This window comes from Mesoplodon mirus (genome assembly GCF_964341445.2).
Source record: "Mesoplodon mirus genome assembly, chromosome: 9".
In the NCBI taxonomy this organism is placed as follows: Eukaryota; Metazoa; Chordata; class Mammalia; order Artiodactyla; family Ziphiidae; genus Mesoplodon; species Mesoplodon mirus.
The window spans coordinates 74,792,664-74,812,818 of record NC_138985.1 but is presented as its reverse complement, the minus strand read 5'-3'; the positions used below and the strand labels follow the sequence as shown (position 1 = coordinate 74,812,818).

The window sequence follows — 20,155 nt, the reverse complement described above, 5'->3', positions numbered from 1 at the left end:
TATATCTGAACTCCCTATCCTATTCTATTGTTCTGTTTCTCCATTCATGGACCAATATCAAGCTATTTTAATTATTATAATTTTATAATGTCTTTCTATCCGCACGTATAATTCCTCCAAATTTGTCATTTTACCTAAGTACAATAATAATTATTTTGCTATTAAAACTGGTAACAACTAGCACTTACTGATGCTTGTTTTATCTCAGTTAATATGTGAATCATGTATCACTTTAGATTTAATCTTAGCAGTAATCTGATAAGATGCATTTTCTTTTTTTATAATGAAAATCTTGGGGCCCAGAGGAAGGGTAAGTTGATAAAGGTCACATTGCTACTGAGTAGGGACACCAAGATTTGCACCCAGGCCGACCTTGCTCTAGAACCTGCTCTTTTATTAACACATAACTGTGTGCCTGGGATGTGGCCTCAGGTCATTCTTGGTGAGTCGGCTCTCTTTTGATGCTAGTGTCTGATTTTCAGTCCTAACACTAGTCGGTATTTTTTTCTCTCTCCATGTCCATAAAAAAAGCCCCAGAAGGAAAGTGAACAATGAAGCATTGGATTAGACGGTGTGTCATTTTAGTGTCGATTTCACACTATTTTTAAGCATGAGAGAGGATAGAAAGGAATATCCAGACTTCTGTTAAACCAGGTTTCAGGGGCTGGGTAGAGCTGAGCAGCTTTCAAGCCTCTGATCCCCTGTCCTGAAATAGCAGGGGTGGAAGCTTCTACACTAGCAGAGCTCAGCAGTGGGGGAACTTCACATTCTTCGTCCTCACTCTCTTCGCCTTTTCACCTCTCCCACCTACAAAAGGTTTTGAACTTTTAGCATCTTCCTACACAGCACCAAAACTCCAAAACCAAGCTATTAAAGAATAGCCATTCTAAAAATAGAAACTCAAAGGTCACGAGGGTAAGATTTTCTGCAAAGGTATAAAGAGACATTGCATCTGAGAATTCATGGGTCTGTTACCCAGACTGACCCTAGAGCCACAAAGAGTTCTAGTTTGAGTTTTCCACGCTTTGGATACCTAGTAAGATTTTACAACCATTCTGGCAGTTTTCATGTATTAAATGCTTTTGTGTTTATGATTTATCCCCTTCTTCCTGTAGCTCAGAATTTTAAAACAAAATGCCCTTTGTGTTAGGCCAGTGCTTATCTCTCTTTCAAAGTGCACCATTTCCAAACACTGTTGCAGTTGAAATAGCTCATTATTTCATGGTAAAAATACTCAAAGTTTGCCTAGTGCCTCCAAAACATGTGTCCCTGTATTAACTTGCAGATAGGTTCACAGTCTCAGTATAACAAGGGTCATCGAAAGCATGGGACACAGCTTTTCAGCATGTCAAAAATTATGTTTGTCTAAGAAAATTCCCCTGAAAGTGCAGAAATTACGTGCATTTGCCTGTGTCATCTTGTCATTCTATCTTTAGTCATGTAATTTTTTATGTAATGGTCTGCATTAGGTGATATTAATAGATTGAAAGGGGCTGAAAACAAATAACAAGTTTCATATGAAAGGAAGAGTAAACTAGCTCATCAAACATTTTCTAAGCCTTTCAAATGCCACTTTGATGCCCTAACACCCTAACTGAAATGTGTAGCCATCCTGTCATTCAAGGAAATAATACTTTAGGACATAAGGTTAAATGCAGGTGTAATCTCCAAGTTCTATAATTATTGATGGATATTAGGGACTTAAAAATACATTACGTGGCGTGTGTGTTTGTATGTGCGTGTGTGTAATGTCTTAGAATCTTAGACTTGGCAGGAACCTTACCAGCCCATTTACAGGTAAGAAACTTGGAGCACTGGAGCTGAGGTGACCTTCTAAGGTCACAAGGCAGCACTAGAACCCTTTCTTTGTACGCGCCTTTCATTGTTTACTTGCTGCACTGCAGTAGCCCTTGTTCTTTGAGCCTCCAGTGATGATACCTGCCTCACTTCACATTATGCAATGAAAAATGGGAACAAATCTACTTTGAAAGGCAAAATGCTACATAAGTATATAGCATTCTTATTTTTTATTTTTAAAACAAAGGTGTGTGGATTATAGAAGCTTTCAAAGTTGGCCTATTTATAAATGAATTAGATGTCAGTAAATTAATAAGAACCCATTTCACCCTCAGCCCTGAAAATACCTTAATATTCCAGACTTAAAAGACCAGTAAGTTGATTCTTTTTTTATAAAAGAGAATCTCATTGTGTTAAAAATAGTGTGCTTAAAAAAATTTGGTTTTTGAAAAGTCTTGCTATTTTTGTCCCATTGAAAACTTCTCTTTAAATTTCATGTATAAAATCATTGCCTCCAAATTCAACACTGTTTTTTTCCTCAAAAAGTGTTTTTATTTTCCTTAAAAAGCAGTAGTAAACCTCCCCCTCTCTGTTTTTATCTGTTTGTTTAAACCTCTGAGTTAAGGACCCTGTTCATGAGAGTCAGGCCATCCCTGTGAGCTGATACAAGCTCACGTTTATCACTGGGATGGCCTGGGCCAGGGTCCACTTGCTATATGATGAGGAGCATCATAATCCTGTTGGCTCACACTTGCGTTGAGCTTCTCCCTGTAGTCACTGTTCCCTTTTAATCCCCACAGCCACCTGATGAAGTTTATACTACTGTTGCCCCCACTTTACAGATGAGAACACTGAGACACTGACAGATTAAATGACTTGTCCAGGTGACTCAGCAGTAGGCAAAAGAACCAGGATTTGAACCCCAGCAGCCTGGCTCCCAGCATCTTTGCCCCTTTTCCACCATCATGAACTCTTGGGCAAGCCATTTTGCCTTTCTCACTACTCTTACCTGCAAAATAAAAGAGGGAAGCAGATAATATGGACCAGTCCTTCCTGCTCGATCATCCTCAATCCTGAATATCTGCAATTTGAATGTTTTTGAGGAAAAAAGTATTAATACTTATTACTTTTTCCTTTCCTCTAATACAGGAACATCCTTTTAAGGATGTAAAATCCCAAAATATATCAGTCTTTTCATTGTTTCTTTTGTAACATGTGAAGGAACAAATTGTTTTGATTTGCTGTTTGCCCATTCCTCATCCCAAGGGATGCGTCTCAAAGAATCTTAGGATGATGGCAAAGCCATCCTCATGTGGAGGTTGAAAACACTGGCTCTGGTGTAGCATGTTGGGTGTGATTCCTGGTCCTGTCACTGCAACATGATGGGCTTTGGAGCCAAGTCGACCTGAGTTTGAATCCCACCTCTGCCACCTGAAAGCCATGTGACCTTGGACAATTTTCTAACTGTCCTATTGCTAATTTTATAAAAAGAAATTGATGTTATCTTCCTAGGGGCTTGATGTAATAAGTAACAGTAATGGTGCCTGGCATGTGGCTGGTGACAGTGGCATGGCCATTGTTGGTACTGTCACATGGTCAGGTGTTGTCACCTGTTGGTGCTGGCTGGCCACTTATTGTGAGCCCCACTGGACTGCAGGTCAGGATGCTGGTTTCTGTTGAAGGAGGAATCCAAGGAGATCTAGGAGTGTGGGTGGAGAAATTAATTTTCAAAGTAGCACTCACAAGGAAATGCCCTGAGCTCTTGATATCAACTAAGGCAGGAAGCTGCTGCTGTGTCAACTAAACTGTGGGTTTCCAGTGCTCATTTGGAGCCACCTAAAAAAAGGCTCATGATGGAAGGCTTAATTTCTCCAAGTTTCACCTGTCTTATATATACAATGAGGATAAGCATCATGCCTACCTCCTGGGTTGCTGTGAAGATAACACCTGTAGAGCCCTTGGTGAGTTATACACAATCTTCTGTACCCCCAATCCCTGTTATTAACAATGTTGTTTCCCTCCCTCTTCACCCAAACAAGAGAGGGGCTTGTTGGTCTCAGTTTTGTTTGGCTAGCTCAGCTCCAGTAGTCCCATAAAACTTTAACTAGGGCATAAAGTACACATATAATCACACTAGCCCCCCAAAAGATACCACCATAATGTGATTAATAACGAGGTTTTGTATGGTGATAGTGGTTTAAAGTGCTTCTGTAGACTGGTAAATTTTATTGGCTTCAGTGCTTATGAAAGTGACAGCTCATTGCCCAGGGCAGCAAACACATAATCCTGTGTTTACTTTCAAGTTTCTTAAATAGCTTTGTGTATCAGGTCAGAATGTCACTTTTGCCATCTCTACTGGTAATGAGCTGGAGTGGGATGACTTATATGTTCTTGCCTCTAATTTCTGAGATGTAACAGGCTTGACTTAAGAATTGGAGGAATCAAAAAACAGCCTATGTTCCTGGAAACAATATGCTGCCACGACATTCATTGTTATCACCACCGCCTTGCTCCAACTTTTATCCTTTGAAAGCACTTTCCTGTGAATCGTGTCATTTGAGCCTCTCCATAGCCTATGGGGAAGGCAAAGGAGGTTTCATTTCCATATTTTAGTTTAGAAAATCAAGGCTTAGAAAGGTGAAGTGACTAGCTTCTCATTGTCATGGGCTGGACTTGACCTCAAACCTTCTGCCCTCAGACCCAAACCTTTTCTGCATGACTGCAAGCTGTTGCTAGCCTATGCCCTTACCTTCTCTGGAAGAAAACAGAATTTACTATGATAAAGTGTGAAGATAGAAGAGGTTTGTGTATAAGTGTGTCCCTACCAAAGCAGAGCATGTCCTCTTAGGTTTGATCAGGGTTCACTCAACAGGGGCCTTCACCCGAGGATCCTCTCTAAGTAGAATTCATGTTCAACTACACGGTGGGCACCAGGGTCTTCCCCAAGTACAGAAGTTCTCTGCTGTAAACCCTACTCCTGCCCCACTCCATCCTCATCTCCTGGGTTTCCAGAGCTTAACATTCTATCATTTGGGGTCTTTTTTTTTTTAGTTTCTGCTTTATAACAAAGTGAATCAGTTATACATATATATCTGTTCCCATATCTCCTCCCTCTTGTGTCTCCCTCCCTCCCACCCTCCCTATCCCACCCCTCCAGTCGGTCACAAAGCACCGAGCTGATCTCCCTGTGCTATGCGGCTGCTTCCCACTAGCTATCTACCTTACGTTTGGTAGTGTATATATGTCCATGCCTCTCTTTCGCTTTGTCACAGCTTACCTTTCCCCCTCCCCATATCCTCAAGTCCATTCTCAAGTAGGTCTGTGTCTTTATTCCTGTTTTACCCCTAGGTTCTTCGTGACATTTTTCTTTCTTAAATTCCATATATATGTGTTAGCATACGGTATTTGTCTTTCTCTTTCTGACTTACTTCACTCTGTATGACAGACTCTTGGTCTATCCACCTCATTACAAATAGCTCAATTTCATTTCTTTTTATGGCTGAGTAATATTCCATTGTATATATGTGCCACATCTTCTTTATCCATTCATCAGATGATGGACACTTAGGTTGTTTCCATCTCCTGGCTATTGTAAATAGAGCTGCAATGAACATTTTGGTACATGACTCTTTTTGAATTATGGTTTTCTCTGGGTATATGCCCATTAGTGGGATTGCTAGGTCATATGGTAGTTCTATTTGTAGTTTTTTAAGGAACCTCCATACTGTTCTCCATAGTGGCTGTACCAATTCACATTCCCACCAGCAGTGCAAGAGTGTTCCCTTTTCTCCACACCCTCTCCAGCATTTCTTGTTTCTAGATTTTTTGATGATGGCGATTCTGACTGGTGTGAGATGATATCTCATTGTAGTTTTAATTTGCATTTCTCTAATGATTAATGATGTTGAGTATTCTTTCATGTGTTTGTTGGCAGTCTGTATATCTTCTTTGGAGAAATGTCTATTTAGGTCTTCTGCCCATTTTTGGATTGGATTGTTTGTTTTTTTAATATTGAGATGCATGAGCTGCTTATAAATGTTGGAGATTAATCCTTTGTCAGTTGCTTCATTTGCAAATATTTTCTCCCATTCTGAGGGTTGTCTTTTCATCTTGTTTATGGTTTCCTTTGCTGTGCAAAAGCTTTTAAGTTTCATTAGGTCCCACTTGTTTATTTTCGTTTTTATTTCCATTTCTCTAGGAGGCGGGTCAAAAAGGATCTTGCTGTGATTTATGTCATAGAGTGTTCTGCCTGTGTTTTCCTCCAAGAGTTTGATAGTTTCTGGCCTTACATTTAGGTCTTTAATCCATTTTGAGCTTATTTTTGTGTATGGTGTTAGGGAGTGATCTAATCTCATATTTTTACATGTACCTGTCCAGTTTTCCCAGCACCACTTATTGAATAGGCTGTCCTTTCTCCACTGTACATTCCTGCCTCCTTTATCAAAGATAAGGTGGCCATATGTACGTGGGTTTATCTCTGGGCTTTCTATTCTGTTCCATTGATCTATCTTTCTGTTTTTGTGCCAGTACCATACTGTCTTGATTACTGTAGCTTTGTAGTATAGTCTGAAGTCAGGGAGCCTGATTCCTCCAGCTCCATTTTTCGTACTCAAGATTGCTTTGGCTATTTGGGGTCTTTTGTGTTTCCATACAAATTGTGAAATTTTTTGTTCTAGTTCTTTGAAAAATGCCAGTGGTAGTTCGATAGGGATTGCATTGAATCTGTAGATTGCTCTGGGTAGTAGAGTCATTTTCACAATGTTGATTCTTCCAATCCAGGAACATGGTGTATCTCTCCATCTATTTGTATCATCTTTAATTTCTTTCATCAGTGTCTTATAATTTTCTGCATACAGGTCTTTTGTCTCCTTAGGTAGGTTTATTCCTAGATATTTTCTTTTTGTTGCAATGGTAAATGGCAGTGTTTTCTTGATTTCACTTTCAGATTTTTCATCATTAGTATACAGGAATGCCAGAGATTTCTGTGTATTAATTTTGTATCCTGCTACTTTACCAAATTCATTGATTAGCTCTAGTAGTTTTCTGGTAACATCTTCAGGATTCTCTATGTATAGTATCATGTCATCTGCAAACAGTGACAGCTTTACTTCCTCATTTCTGATTTGGATTCCTTTTATTTCCTTTTCTTCTCTGATGGCTGTGGCTAAAACTTCCAAAACTATGTTGAATAAGAGTGGTGAGAGTGGGCAACCTTGTCTTTTTCCTCGTCTTAATGGAATGGTTTCAATTTTTCACCATTGAGGACGATGTTAGCTGTGGGTTTGTCATATATGGCCTTTATTATGTTGAGGAAAGTTCCCTCTCTGCCTACTTTCTGCAGGGTTTTTATCATAAATGGGTGTTGAATTTTGTCGAAAGCTTTCTCTGCATCTATTGAGATGATCATATGGTTTTTCTCCTTCAATTTATTAATATGGTGTATCACGTTGATTGATTTGCGTATATTGAAGAATCCTTGCATTCCTGGAATAAACCCCACTTGATCATGGTGTATGATCCTTTTAATGTGCTGTTGGATTCTGTTTGCTAGTATTTTGTTGAGGATCTTTGCATCTATGTTCATCAGTGATATTGGCCTGTAGTTTTCTTTCTTTGTGACATTCTTGTCTGGTTTTGGTATCAGGGTGATGGTGGCCTCGTAGAATGAGTTGGGGAGTGTTCCTCCCTCTGCTATATTTTGGAAGAGTTTGAGAAGGATAGGTGTTAGCTCTTCTCTAAATGTTTGATAGAATTCGCCTGTGAAGCCATCTGGTCCTGGGCTTTGTTTTCTTGGAAGATTTTTAATCACAGTTTCAATTTCAGTGCTTGTGATTGGTCTGTTCATATTTTCTATTTCTTCCTGATTCAGTCTTGGCAGGTTGTGCTTTTCTAAGAACTTGTCCATTTCTTCCAGGTTGTCCATTTTATTGGCATAGAGTTGCTTGTAGTAATCTCTCATGATCTTTTGTATTTCTGCAGTGTCAGTTGTTACTTCTCCTTTTTCATTTCTAATTCTATTGATTTGAGTCTTCTCCCTTTTTATCTTGATGAGTCTGGCTAATGGTTTATCAATTTTGTTTATCTTCTCAAAGAACCAGCTTTTAGTTTTATTGATCTTTGCTATCGTTTCCTTCATTTCTTTTTCATTTATTTCTGATCTGATTTTTATGATTTCTTTCCTCAGCTAACTTTGGGGGTTTTTTTGTTCTTCTTTCTCTAATTGCTTTAGGTGCAAGGTCAGGTTGTTTACTCGAGATGTTTCCTGTTTCTTAAGGTGGGATTGTATTGCTATAAACTTCCCTCTTAGAACTGCTTTTGCTGCATCCCATAGGTTTTGTGTCATCGTGTCTCTATTGTCATTTGTTTCTAGGTATTTTTTGATTTCCTCTTTGATTTCTTCAGTGATTACTTCGTTATTAAGTAGTGTATTGTTTAGCCTCCATGTTTTTGTATTTTTTACAGAACTTTTCCTGTAATTGGTATCTAGTGTCATAGCATTGTGGTCGGAAAAGATACTTGATACAATTTCAATTTTCTTAAATTTACCAAGGCTTGATTTGTGACCCAAGATATGATCTATCCTGGAGAATGTTCCATGAGCACTTGAGAAAAATATGTATTCTGTTGTTTTTGGATGGAATGTCCTATAAATATCAATTAAGTCCATCTTGTTTAATGTATCATTTAAAGCTTGTGTTTCCTTATTTATTTTCATTTTGGATGATCTGTCTATTGGTGAAAGTGGGGTGTTAAAGTCCCCTGCTATGAATGTGTTACTATCGATTTCCCCTTTAATGGCTGTTAGTATTTGCCTTATGTATTGAGGTGCTCCTATGTTGGGTGTATAAATATTTACAATTGTTATATCTTCTTCTTGGATCGAACCCTTGATCATTGTATAGTTTCTTTCTTTATCTCTTCTAATAGTCTTTAATTTAAAGTGTATTTTGTCTGATAGGAGAATTGCTACTCCAGCTTTCTTTTGATTTCCATTTGCATGGAGTATCTTTTTCCATCCCCTTACTTTCAGTTTGTATGTGTCTCTAGGTCTGAGGTGGGTCTCTTGTAGACAGCATATACATGGGTCTTGTTTTTGTATCCATTCAGCCAATCTGTGTCTTTTGGTGGGAGCATTTAGTCCATTTACATTTAAGGTAATTATCGATATGTATGTTACTATTCCTATTTTCTTAATTGTTTTGGGTTCGTTATTGTAGGTCTTTTCCTTCTGTTGTGTTTCTTGCCTAGAGAAGTTCCTTTAGCATTTGTTGTAAAGTTGGTTTGGTGGTGCTGAACTCTCTCAGCTTTTGCTTGTCTGTAAACGTTTTAATTTCTCCATCAAATCTGAATGAGATCCTTGCTGGGTAGAGTAATCTTGGTTGCAGGTTTTTCTCCTTCATCACTTTAAATATGTCCTGCCAGTCCCTTCTGGCTTGCAGAGTTTCTGCTGAAAGATCAGCTGTTAACCTTATGGGGATTCCTTTGTGTGTTATTTGTTGTTTTTCCCTTGCTGCTTTTACTATGTTTTTTTTGTATTTAATTTTTGACAGTTTGATTAATATGTGTCTTGGCGTATTTCTCCTTGGAGTTATCCTGTATGGGACCCTCTGTGCCTCCTGGACTTGATTAACTATTTCCTTTCCCATATTAGGGAAGTTTTCAACTATAATCTCTTCAAATATTTTCTCAGTCCCTTTTTCTCTTCTTCCTCTGGAACCCCTATAATTAGAATGTTGGTGCGTTTTGATGTTGTCTCAGAGGTCTCTGAGACTGTCCTCAGTTCTTTTCATTCTTTTTTCTTTATTCTGCTCTGCAGCAGTTATTTCCACTATTTTATCTTCCACGTCACTTATCCGTTCTTCTGCCTCAGTTATTCTGCTATTGATCCCATCTAGAGTATTTTTAATTTCATTTATTGCATTGCTCATCGTTGCTTGATTCATCTTTAGTTCTTCTAGGTCCTTGTTAAATGTTTCTTGCATTTTGTCTATTCTATTTCCATCATTTTGGATCATCTTTACTATCATTATTCTGAATTCTTTTTCAGGTAGACTGCCTATTTCCTCTTCATTTGTTAGGTCTGTTGGGTTTTTATCTTGCTCCTTCACCTGCTGTGTGTTTTTCTGTCTTCTCATTTTGCTTATCTTACTGTGTTTGGGGTCTCCTTTTTGCGGGCTGCAGGTTCGTAGTTCCCGTTGTTTTTGGTGTCTGTCCCCAGTGGCTAAGGTTGGTTCAGTGGGTTGTGTAGGCTTCCTGGTGGAGGGGACTAGTGCCTGTGTTCTGGTGGATGAGGCTGGATCTTGTCTTTCTGGTGGGCAGGTCCACGTCTGGTGGTGTGTTTTGGGGTGTCTGTGGAGTTATTATGATTTTAGGCAGCCTCTCTGCTAATGGGTGGGGTTGTGTTCCTGTCTTGCTAGTTGTTTGGCATAGTGTGTCCAGCACTATAGCTTGCTGGTCGTTGAGTGAAGCTGGGTGCTGGTGTTGAGATGGAGATCTCTGGGAGATTTTCACCATTTGATATTATGTGGAGCTGGGAGGTCTCTTGTGGACTAGTGTCCTGAAGTTGGCTCTCTCACCTCAGAGGCACAGCACTGACTCCTGGCTGCAGCACCAAGAACTTTTCATCCACACGGCTCAGAATAAAAGGGAGAAAAACTAGAAAGAAAGAATTAGTAGAAGTACAAAGAAAGAAAGGAAGAGGAGGGAGGGAGGGAAGAAGGAGAGAAGGTAGGAAAAAAAGAGAGAAGATAAAGTAAAATAGAATTAAGTATGATAAAATATAATAAAGTTATTAAAGTAAAAAATAATTATTAAGAAAAAAATTTTAAAAAACAAAAACAAAAACGGGCGGATAGAACCCTGGGACAGATGGTGGAAGCAAAGCTATACAGAGAAAATCTCACACAGAAGCATACACATACACATTCACAAAAAGAGGAAAAGGAGAAAAAATCATAAACCTTGGTCTCAAAGTCCACCTCCTGAATTTGGGATGATTCACTGTATAAAGGAGGGAAGGAAGGACATAAAGAAAGAAAGAAAGAAAGAAGATAAAGTAAAATAAAAGTAAGATAAAATAAAATAAAGTTATTAAAATAAATAATTATTAAGAAAAAATTTTAAGAAAAACAAACGGACGGACAGAACCCTAGGACAAATGGTGGAAGCAAAGCTGGACAGACAAAATCTCACACAGAAGTATACACATACACACTCACAAAAAGAGGAAAAGGGGAAAAAATCATAAATCTTGTTCTCAAAGTCCACCTCCTCAATTTGGGAGGATTCGTTGTCTATTCATGTATTCCACAGATGCAGGGTATATCAAGTTGATTGTGGAGCTTTAATCCGCCGCTTCTGAGGCTGCTGTGAGAGATTTCCCTTTATCTTCCTTATTCTCACAGCTCCTGGGGCTCAGCTTTGGATTTGGCCCCGCCTCTGCGTGTAGATCGCCGGAGGGCGTCTGTTCTTCCCTCAAACAGGACGGGGTTAAAGGAGCAGCCGCTTCCGGGACTCTGGCTCACTCAGGCCTCGGGGAGGGAGGGGCACGGAGGGCGGGGCGAGCCTGCGGTGGCAGAGGCCGACATGATGTTGCACCAGCCCTAGGTGCACCGTGCGCTCTCCCGGGCAAGCTGTCCCTGGATCCCGGGACCCCGGCAGTGGCGGGCTGCACCTGCTCCCCAGAAAAGGGGCGTGGACAGTGACCTGCGCTCGCACACAGGCCTCTTGGCGGCGGCAGCAGCAGCCCCAGCGTCCCACGCCCGTCTCTGGGGTCCGCGCTTTTATCCGCGGCTCGCGCAGTCTCTGGAGCTCCTTTAAGCAGCGCTCTTAATCCCCTCTCCTCGCGCACCACGAAACAAAGAGGGAAGAAAAAGTCTCTTGCCTCTTCGGCAGGTCCAGACTTTTTCCTGGACTCCGTCCCGGCCAGCCGTGGTGCACTAACCCCTTCAGGCTGTGTTCTCGCCGCCAGTCCTCTCCCTGCTCTCCAACCGAAGCCCAGGCCTCAGTTCCCAGCTCCGCCCGCCCCAGCGGGTAAGCAGGCAAGCCTCTCAGGCTGGTGAGTGCCGGTCGGCACCGATCCTCTGTGCGGGAATCTCTCCGCTTTCCCCTCCGCACCCCTGTTTCTGTGCTCTCCTCCGCGGCTCCGAAGCTTTCCCCCTCTGCCACCCACAGTCTCTGCCCGCGAAGGGGCTTCCTAGTGTGTGGAAACCTTTCCTCCTTCACGGTTCCCTCCCACTGGTGCAGGTCCCGTCCCTATCCTTTTGTCTCTGTTTTTTTCTTTTTCTTTTTGCCCTACCCAGGTACGTGGGGAGTTTCTTGCCTTTTGGGAGGTCTGAGGTCTTCTGCCAGAGTTCAGTAGGTGTTTTGTAGGAGTTGTTCCACGTGTAGATGAATTTCTGGTGTATCTGTGGGGAGGAAGGTGATCTCCGAGTCTTACTCTTCCGCCATCTTCTCCTCCCTCCCAAATTGGTCTTTAAATAGATTCCAATTAAAATCAGAATTCTTTCACTGTAAGTAACAGCTTATATTTAAAGAAAAAAAATTTAGAATCTTGTTTTGGGGGGTCACAAAGCCTACTTCCTTGGGCTCCAGTGTCCTCATCCCTTAAGACATGAACAGTAAGACGCGTTCTGAAGATCAAATGAATGTACGTAGAAGGGCTATAAAGAGGTCAGCTTGACAGAGAGCTGAGAAGGAAGGGGCTGGTGTACTGGTCTGGGAAGGAGGAGAGAGGTGGCCATACCTAGAACTCAGAGCACTGGGTCTAACCATTACAAAGGAAGCTTTGTAATGGGGTGGCTTGAAGGCAGTCTGACTGACCTCAGGGTTTGGTCCAGGACTGAACCAGTTGCAGCCTTCAAAGCCACTTGGGTTGCTTTGACCTCCAGCCATCTGTGTCTGAGAATGTAAAACAAATGGTTAATGGTGTCTGAGGTTAATGATCTCAAATATCCCCTACTTATCTCAAATATCCCTAATTAATGCCATAAGAGGAAAAACAGCCCCCGGAGAAATAATCAAGGATGCTATTTTCAAAGTTGCAATTAATTGTGTTTTTGGGAAAACTCATCTTCTGCCAGTTATTCTATTGAGAAATAGGAAATTAAGGGTGATGGAAGAGCTGTGACTGACAGGGCAGCTTGAATAACCTTTATAAGGTCAAGAAGGCAGATGCAGAGCCCATATTCAACACCAGGGATCCTGGACCAAAGCCATAAGGATCATATCATGGAGTGAGTTAGGAGCTCACTTCCTTCGGTCAAAATATGTGCCTAAGGGTAGGTCTGACCATCTGACCTTAAACTGTGAAGTTTCATGGTGACTACCCTTTGGTTGCCTTTTCAAAATGCCTTTTTTTCCACTGTGGCTTGAGCCAAATATGCCTCTCGTCATCTCCCTTTGGAGCATGTGTCTGTATCCTCTCATTTCCCTTCTCAGACTTCCTCCCTTCTTTCCCTCCTCTTTCCTCCAGCTAGTGAGACCTGCAACGATTTCCACCCGATGTTCTTCACCCACGACAGATCCTTCGAGGAGTTTTTCTGCATCTGTATCCAGCTCCTGAACAAGACATGGAAGGAAATGAGGGCAACCTCTGAAGACTTCAACAAGGTAAGGAGAATCTGAAGCAGAGACAGAAGCTTCCTGTGTCCCCGGTGGAGGCCCACCCACCTTTGCTTGGTCCTTTCGCTGGGTGTGGAAGGAGAATGAGGACGACTGTGATTTTAGGTGACGTTAAGGATGGAGAAGGAAAGGCATACCTATACAGACAGGAAGCTGTGTGCCAGTGATGCTCTTATCTCTCTAGGGATAAGCTTGGAGCAGCTTTGTTCCTTTTGGCTTACTAAGCAGGGACCACCAGCAGAGACCCTTTCTTGAGAAATATTGATAAGATGAACTTTTTCCTTTGAAAGCCTTGGTCCGGGATGCCTTGTTATTATAGATCTAGTGGGGAAAATGCCTCCACTCCACCTGTGCAGGTGGCTGCCAGGGAGAGAATGAGATGAGGAAGGCTGCTGTGGTCACTTGGTTTCTTTGTGGGTTATGGCTGCACTGAGATAACTGCCCTTTGCTCTGTCACAACGAGTATTAAAATGCAAGACCTCTTTCAGGGAGTTGAGTAAGTTTATATGGAACATGTCGGTTTACAGAAAGCATTTGGTTTTTTTGAAGAGTGTGAATTTCACATTTCTGTTTGTGAATGAATGTTGGGTGGAGAGAAGAGTGCTGACCAACTTAAAGGAAGCAAAAGCATTGTGTACACTTTTCAAGATAAACAAAATCTTTATCCTTGGATCAAAGCCTTGTTAGCAATCATGACATGGCTAGTAATAACTGATGGTTGGGACAGGTACGCTTAGGTCTTTAATCATTCTGGTTTGCTACTGTATGTGACTCTGGGTTCGGTTGGCCCCATCACCCATGCCTGCTGACCTGGTACTGGGGGCATAACTGTTTCTAAGAGTCTAAGTGTCTGGCCTCACAGTCATCCCGTGGGGCCTTCATGGGTTTGTGCTTGGGGCATAACATAATATCTGAATTCCAGCGTCACTTGATGTTCTTGTTGGTCTTTGCCTCCCAGTCCTCTTTCCCACCATATTTCTGGTCCATGGCATCTTGAACCAATATTGGTTAAAAAGAAAGAAAACTGGAAAGAGGACACTCTTCCCCAAGCCTTCCCCAAGGTTAGAACCTGACAGTCTCCATCAATATAATGATCTCACCTGCAGTTGTAGCAGAGAACGCCATTCCATCCCAGTTATTCTGAGCCACCTAATCAGTTCCTTTCTTTTCCGTTTTTGTGAACCTGTTGCATGTTTTTGATTTGTGGTTACCATGGTTTTCGAGTTTTCGATCATAACTGTATCGACTTGCTTTAGGCTGATAAGTTCAGTCGTGTAAGTTCAAACACATTCTAAAAGATCTACAGTGTTTACTCCCCTCCCCTACAATTTGTGATTTTGATGCCCTATTTTACATCTTCATGTTTATCCTATTGCTGTTCATTGTGGTTATAATCACTTTTACAAAATTTTTTTTATTGTTTTTTTACTCTGTATACTGGCCTAAGTGATCTTCGGTCCTTTTATATATTTGTCTGGGCCATCTATTTAACTCATTGAAATAGGCCCCAGGGACTCCCCTCTGTGGAAAACACTGATCTGTAAATTGCATGCTGGGGCTTCAAGTGTCTGAGCAACTATAGCCAAGGTCAGACGTGATTCAGGAGGGGAGGTGGAGGAAAGAAGCCCATTAATTCCCTTCTGATTGTTCACTGCAGCCTCCTGAGTGTACTTCGCTTGATTATGAAGGCCTTTGCACTTCAGGTGCAATTATCCTTGGGAGAGAGGGAAGAAGGAGCACAGAGACCTTTGTTCAATCAGGCCAAAAAAAGGGGGGAAAGTTAAAATCAGTAGTCTCTGAAATTGCTATGGCCACATTGCTTCTGGATCAGTTCAACTCTTCCTGTACTGCACTGTTTCTCAAAGCCATCCAGTCCTCAGCTCTTGTGTCCTGGGACACTTATTCCTCCAAGAGAAGGAGACTTCACTGACTCTCATGTGTTCTGGCACTGAGCTATCCATCTGCTGAGGGCATTTCATTCATCCCGCTTCTCCAGAATTACAGAAATCTGCATTTCTGTAAATGATAAAATCAAATATTATTGCTGTTGATCTATACACAGATAAGGTATATAGAAGACATTACCAAATTCCTGCAAAGGGATGGCTCAAGGGAATGAGTACTTAGACACTTAATTTCTGTAGAACTTACAAGTTTAGGACATGAAGCCCCAAGAATACATACACTGTTAACAAAATAAACCAGAGGCCTCAGTCTGGAGTTGCTGAGAGGGGCTTCAGGAAGGAGACGAGCATGGCTCTCACGTCCGTGTTATTCATGGTGGCTGTGTGCTCGGGTTGGTGGAGGTGATATTCTCGTTGCTCAGGGTGAGGTCCTGCTAGGTGATGGCAACCCCCCCAAAGGGTCATGTGGAAACCTTTTTGTAGTTAACTTATATGGCTGCAAAAACTTCCTGCAGCAAGATCTAAGAGCCAGGTTCCAGTACAGTTTCTTACTGTGGCCCTAGTGCCATCTTTTTGCATTGGACAATTGTAAACTAGCTGTGATGTTACACATCTGCTGCCAAGTAGGGATGGTAGTTTATGGCCGTGGGCAGGCAGCTGGAGGCAGAGCGTCCCACTCCACATGTCCATTCATTGGTTAAGAATGGATATCCGAGGAGGATCAGGGATGGGTATGACAAGGCATTTCAATTTTCTGCATTAACTATGTCTGCTTTTCTCTTTCGAATACTATGCATGCCTTCCTTTTGTAACCAGAAAAGTTTATCAGTGATATATTTTATCACGTGTATTATTACTTTCCTAATACTGCTGGAACATACTGCCACAAACTTAGTGGCGTGAACAATACAAATTTATTATCTTACAGTTCCATAATTCAGAAGCCAAAAATGGGTCTCCCAGGGCTAAAATCAAGGTGTCAGCAGAGCTATGTTCCTTTCTGGAGGCTCTTGGGGAGAATTCATTTCATTGCCTGTTCCAGATTCTGGAAACTGCCTGCATTCCTTGTCTCAATGGCCCTCTTTCTCCATCTTCAAAACCGGCAACTGCAGGTTCAGTCGTTTCCACGTTACTTATCACTCTGATCCCTCTTCTGTTTCCATCTTTCACCTGTAAGGACCCCTATGATTACATTGGACCACGTGGATAATCCAGGGTAATTGTTCCTATTTTAAGGTCAGTTGATTAGCAACCTCAATTTCACCTGCAACCTAAATTCCCTTTTGCCGTAAAAGGAAATATATTCACAGATTATGGGGATTAAAATATGGACATCAACGGGGAGCCATTATTCTGCTTACCATAATGTGTATTTAAGTTGTAAGTACATTAGATTTGTAGCTGTGGGTATCAAATTAAATTAATGAAACATGGACAGATGAGCTTTTTTGTTGTTCTTTTGGCTGGTAGACTAGCATAATACCTGTTGCAGAGTTCTGCTAGTGGTTGCTCAAATTCAGATATAATTATGTCCTTTTTCTTTTATTTCTCTTTTTTGTCTCTTTGGCCTTAACAAAAAAAAAAAGGGGGGCCCTGTGTGAGGGCCTCTAGTTCAATGTGAAGAATGTCTTTTCTGATTTTTCCTGCTGCTTATCAGCCACCTTTTGCTTTACCAGATAATAAATTGGAGAAGAGAGAAAAGCTGAAATTTTAATCAGTTCACTTTTCTTCTTGTTATTAACTTGGTATCAGAAGAGATTGAATTTAGGAACAAATGTGGGTTTGGTGTTACTGGTGGATTTAACGTTTTTCTTGTTTCCTAAGATTGTCCAAATGGGAATTCAGAAGTATCTTAAAAGAGCCCAACATGAGACACAGTTTCTTTGAACTTTCTTGGACATCTTTTCAGGCTTTCACCACTTTGAATGGAAGCATAGATGGTGGATTTAATTGTTGACCTGAGACCCAGGGTTCTGTAAGAAAGGCTTAGCTATCTGCCTTCTTTAGCTCACTACTGGAGAAGCAGTATCCCTCACTCTAAAATTGTGATTTTTTCCAACAAACAATATCAGATTCCAGCAGACACAGGAATCTCTTCTACAACTCACCTTGGTGGGGACACTAGTTGGTAGATACCTAGTGCTTGGTAGTTAATGCTGCTGCTGGAAGCGAGTGTTTGGAAAAGCAGCTGTCTTCCTGCTCCTCCAGACCTGGGAAGCAGCAGATGCGATGTTTTTTATTTATTTAAGAGAAGTAGAATTAGAGAGTGGTTAAAATATTTATTCTTTGAAAGGTACTTTCTTACAGTTTCTCAATATAGTAGTCTCCACAGAGTAATCCATTGGTTCAGACCATTGAGTTTGTATTCTGTGTTTTTGACTTTTATAACCAGTATTTCAGAACATGCATTATTCATTGTCATGGGAAGAGCTAAACCAGAGCTGGATACCTTGGGACACAAGTGGCCCCATAATTATTTCATTGAAGCTTTTATTTATTTATTTTTAACATCTTTATTGGAGTATAATTGCTTTACAGTGGTGTGTTAGTTTCAGCTTTATAACATAGTGAATCAGCTATACATATACATATATCCCCATATCTCCTCCCTCTTGTGTCTCCCTCCCTCCTACCCTCCCTATCCCACCCCTCTAGGTGGTCACATAGCACCAAGCTGATCTCCCTGTGCCATGCGGCTGCTTCCCACTAGCTATCTATTTTACCTTTGGTAGTGTATATATGTCCATGCCACTCTCTCACTTCATCCCAGCTTACCCTTCCCCCTCCCCATATCCTCAAGTCCATTCTCTATGTCTGCATCTTTATTCCTGTCCTGCTCTTAGGTTCATCAGAACCTTTTTTTTTTTTTAGATTCCATATATCTATGTTAGCATATGGTATTTGTTTTTCTCTTTCTGGCTTACTTCACTCTGTATAACAGACTCTAGGTGCATCCAACTCACTACAAATAACTCAATTTCGTTTCTTTTTATGGCTGAGTAATATTCCATTGTATATACGTGCCACATCTTCTTTATCCATTCATCTGTTGATGGACACTTACGTTGCTTCCATGTCCTGGCTATTGTAAATAGTGCTGCAGTGAACATTGTTGTGCGTGACTCTTTTTGAATTATGGTTTTCTCAGGGTGTATGCTCAGTAGTGGGTTTGCTGGGTCTTATGGTAGTTCTATATTTAGATTTTTAAGGAACCTCCATACTGTTCTCCATAGTGGCTGTATCAATTTACATTCCCACCTACAGTGCAAGAGGGTTCCCTTTTCTCCACACCCTCTCCAGCATTTGATGTTTGTAGATTTTTTGATAATGGCCATTCTGACCAGTGTGAGGTTAGAATGTTGAGGAAAGTTCCCTCTATGCCTACTTTCTGCAGGGTTTTTATCATAAATGGGTGTTGAATTTGGTCAGAAGCTTTTTCTGCATCTATTGAGATGATAATATGGTTTTTCTCCTTCAGTTGGTTAATATGGTTTATCACATTGATTGATTTGCATATATTGAAGAATCCTTGCATTCCTGGGATAAAACCCAATTGATTATGGTGTATGATCCTTTTAATGTGCTGTTGGATTCTGTTTGCTAGTATTAGTTGAGGATTTTTGCATCTATGTTCATCAGTGATATTAGCCTGTAGTCTTCTTTCTTTGTCTGGTTTTGGTATCAGGATGATGGTGGCCTCGTAGAATGAGTGGGGGAGTGTTCCTCCCTCTGCTATATTTTGGAAGAGTTTGAGAAAGATAGGTGTTAGCTCTTCTCTAAATATTTGAGAGAATTTGCATGTGAAGCCATCTGGTCCTGGGCTTTTGTTTGTTGGAATATTTTTTTTTTTTTTTTTTTTTGCGCTACGCGGGCCTCTCACCGTTGTGACCTCTCCCGTTGCGGAGCACAGGCTCTGGACGCGCAGGCTCAGCGGCCATGGCTCACAGGCCCAGCCACTCCGCAGCATGTGGAGTCTTCCCAAACCGGGACACGAACCCATGTCCCCTGCATCGGCAGGCGGACTCTCAACCGCTGCGCCACCAGGGAAGCCCTGTTGGAAGATTTTAAATCACAGTCTCAATTTCAGTGCTTGTGATTGGTCTGTTTATATTTTCTATTTCTTCCTGGTTCACAACTCGGAAGGTTGTGCTTTTCTAAGAATTTGTCCATTTCTTCCAGGTTGTCAATTTTATTGGCATATGGTTTCTTCTAGTAATTTCTCACGGTCCTTTGTATTTCTTCAGTGTCGGTTGTTACTTTTCCTTTTTCATTTCTAATTCTATTGATTTGAATCTTCTCCCTTTTTTTCTATCTAGTGGTTTATCAATTTTGTTTATCTTCTCAGGGAACCAGCTTTTAGTTTTACTGATCTTTTTTAGTTTTACTGATCTCTTGTTTCCTTCATTTCTTTTTCATTTGTTTCTGATCTAATCTTTATGATTTCTTCTGATAACTTTGGGGGTTTTAGGTTCTTCTTGCTTTAGGTATAAAGTTAGGTTGGTTATTTGAGATGTTTCTTGTTTCTTGAGGTAGGGTTGTATTGCTATAAACTTCCATCTTAGAACTGCTTTTGCTACATCTCATAGGTTTTGGGTTGTCATGTTTTCATTGTCATTTGTTTCTAGGTATTTTTTGATTTCCTCTTTGATTTCTTCAGTGATCTCTTGGTTATTAAGTAGTGTATTGTTTAGCCTCCATGTGTTTGTATTCTTTACAGATTTTTTCCTGTAATTGATACCTAGTCTCATAGTATTGTGGTCAGAAAACATACTTAATACACTTTCAATTTTCTTAAATTTACCAAGACTTGATTTGTGACCCAAGATATGATC

General features: G+C 40.9%; 1 protein-coding gene across 9 annotated transcripts in view; it reads left to right on the top strand.

The window, feature by feature from the left end:
* The window catches only part of ELMO1 (engulfment and cell motility 1), a 596,918-nt gene that overhangs the window by 409,195 nt on the left and 167,568 nt on the right, over positions 1-20,155 (top strand). For all 9 annotated transcript variants that reach the window (XM_082632561.1, XM_082632562.1, XM_082632557.1 and 6 more), the window contains one exon: positions 13,271-13,407. In XM_082632561.1, the coding sequence (XP_082488687.1) occupies positions 13,271-13,407 (137 nt within the window). The remainder of the gene's footprint in view (positions 1-13,270; positions 13,408-20,155) is intronic.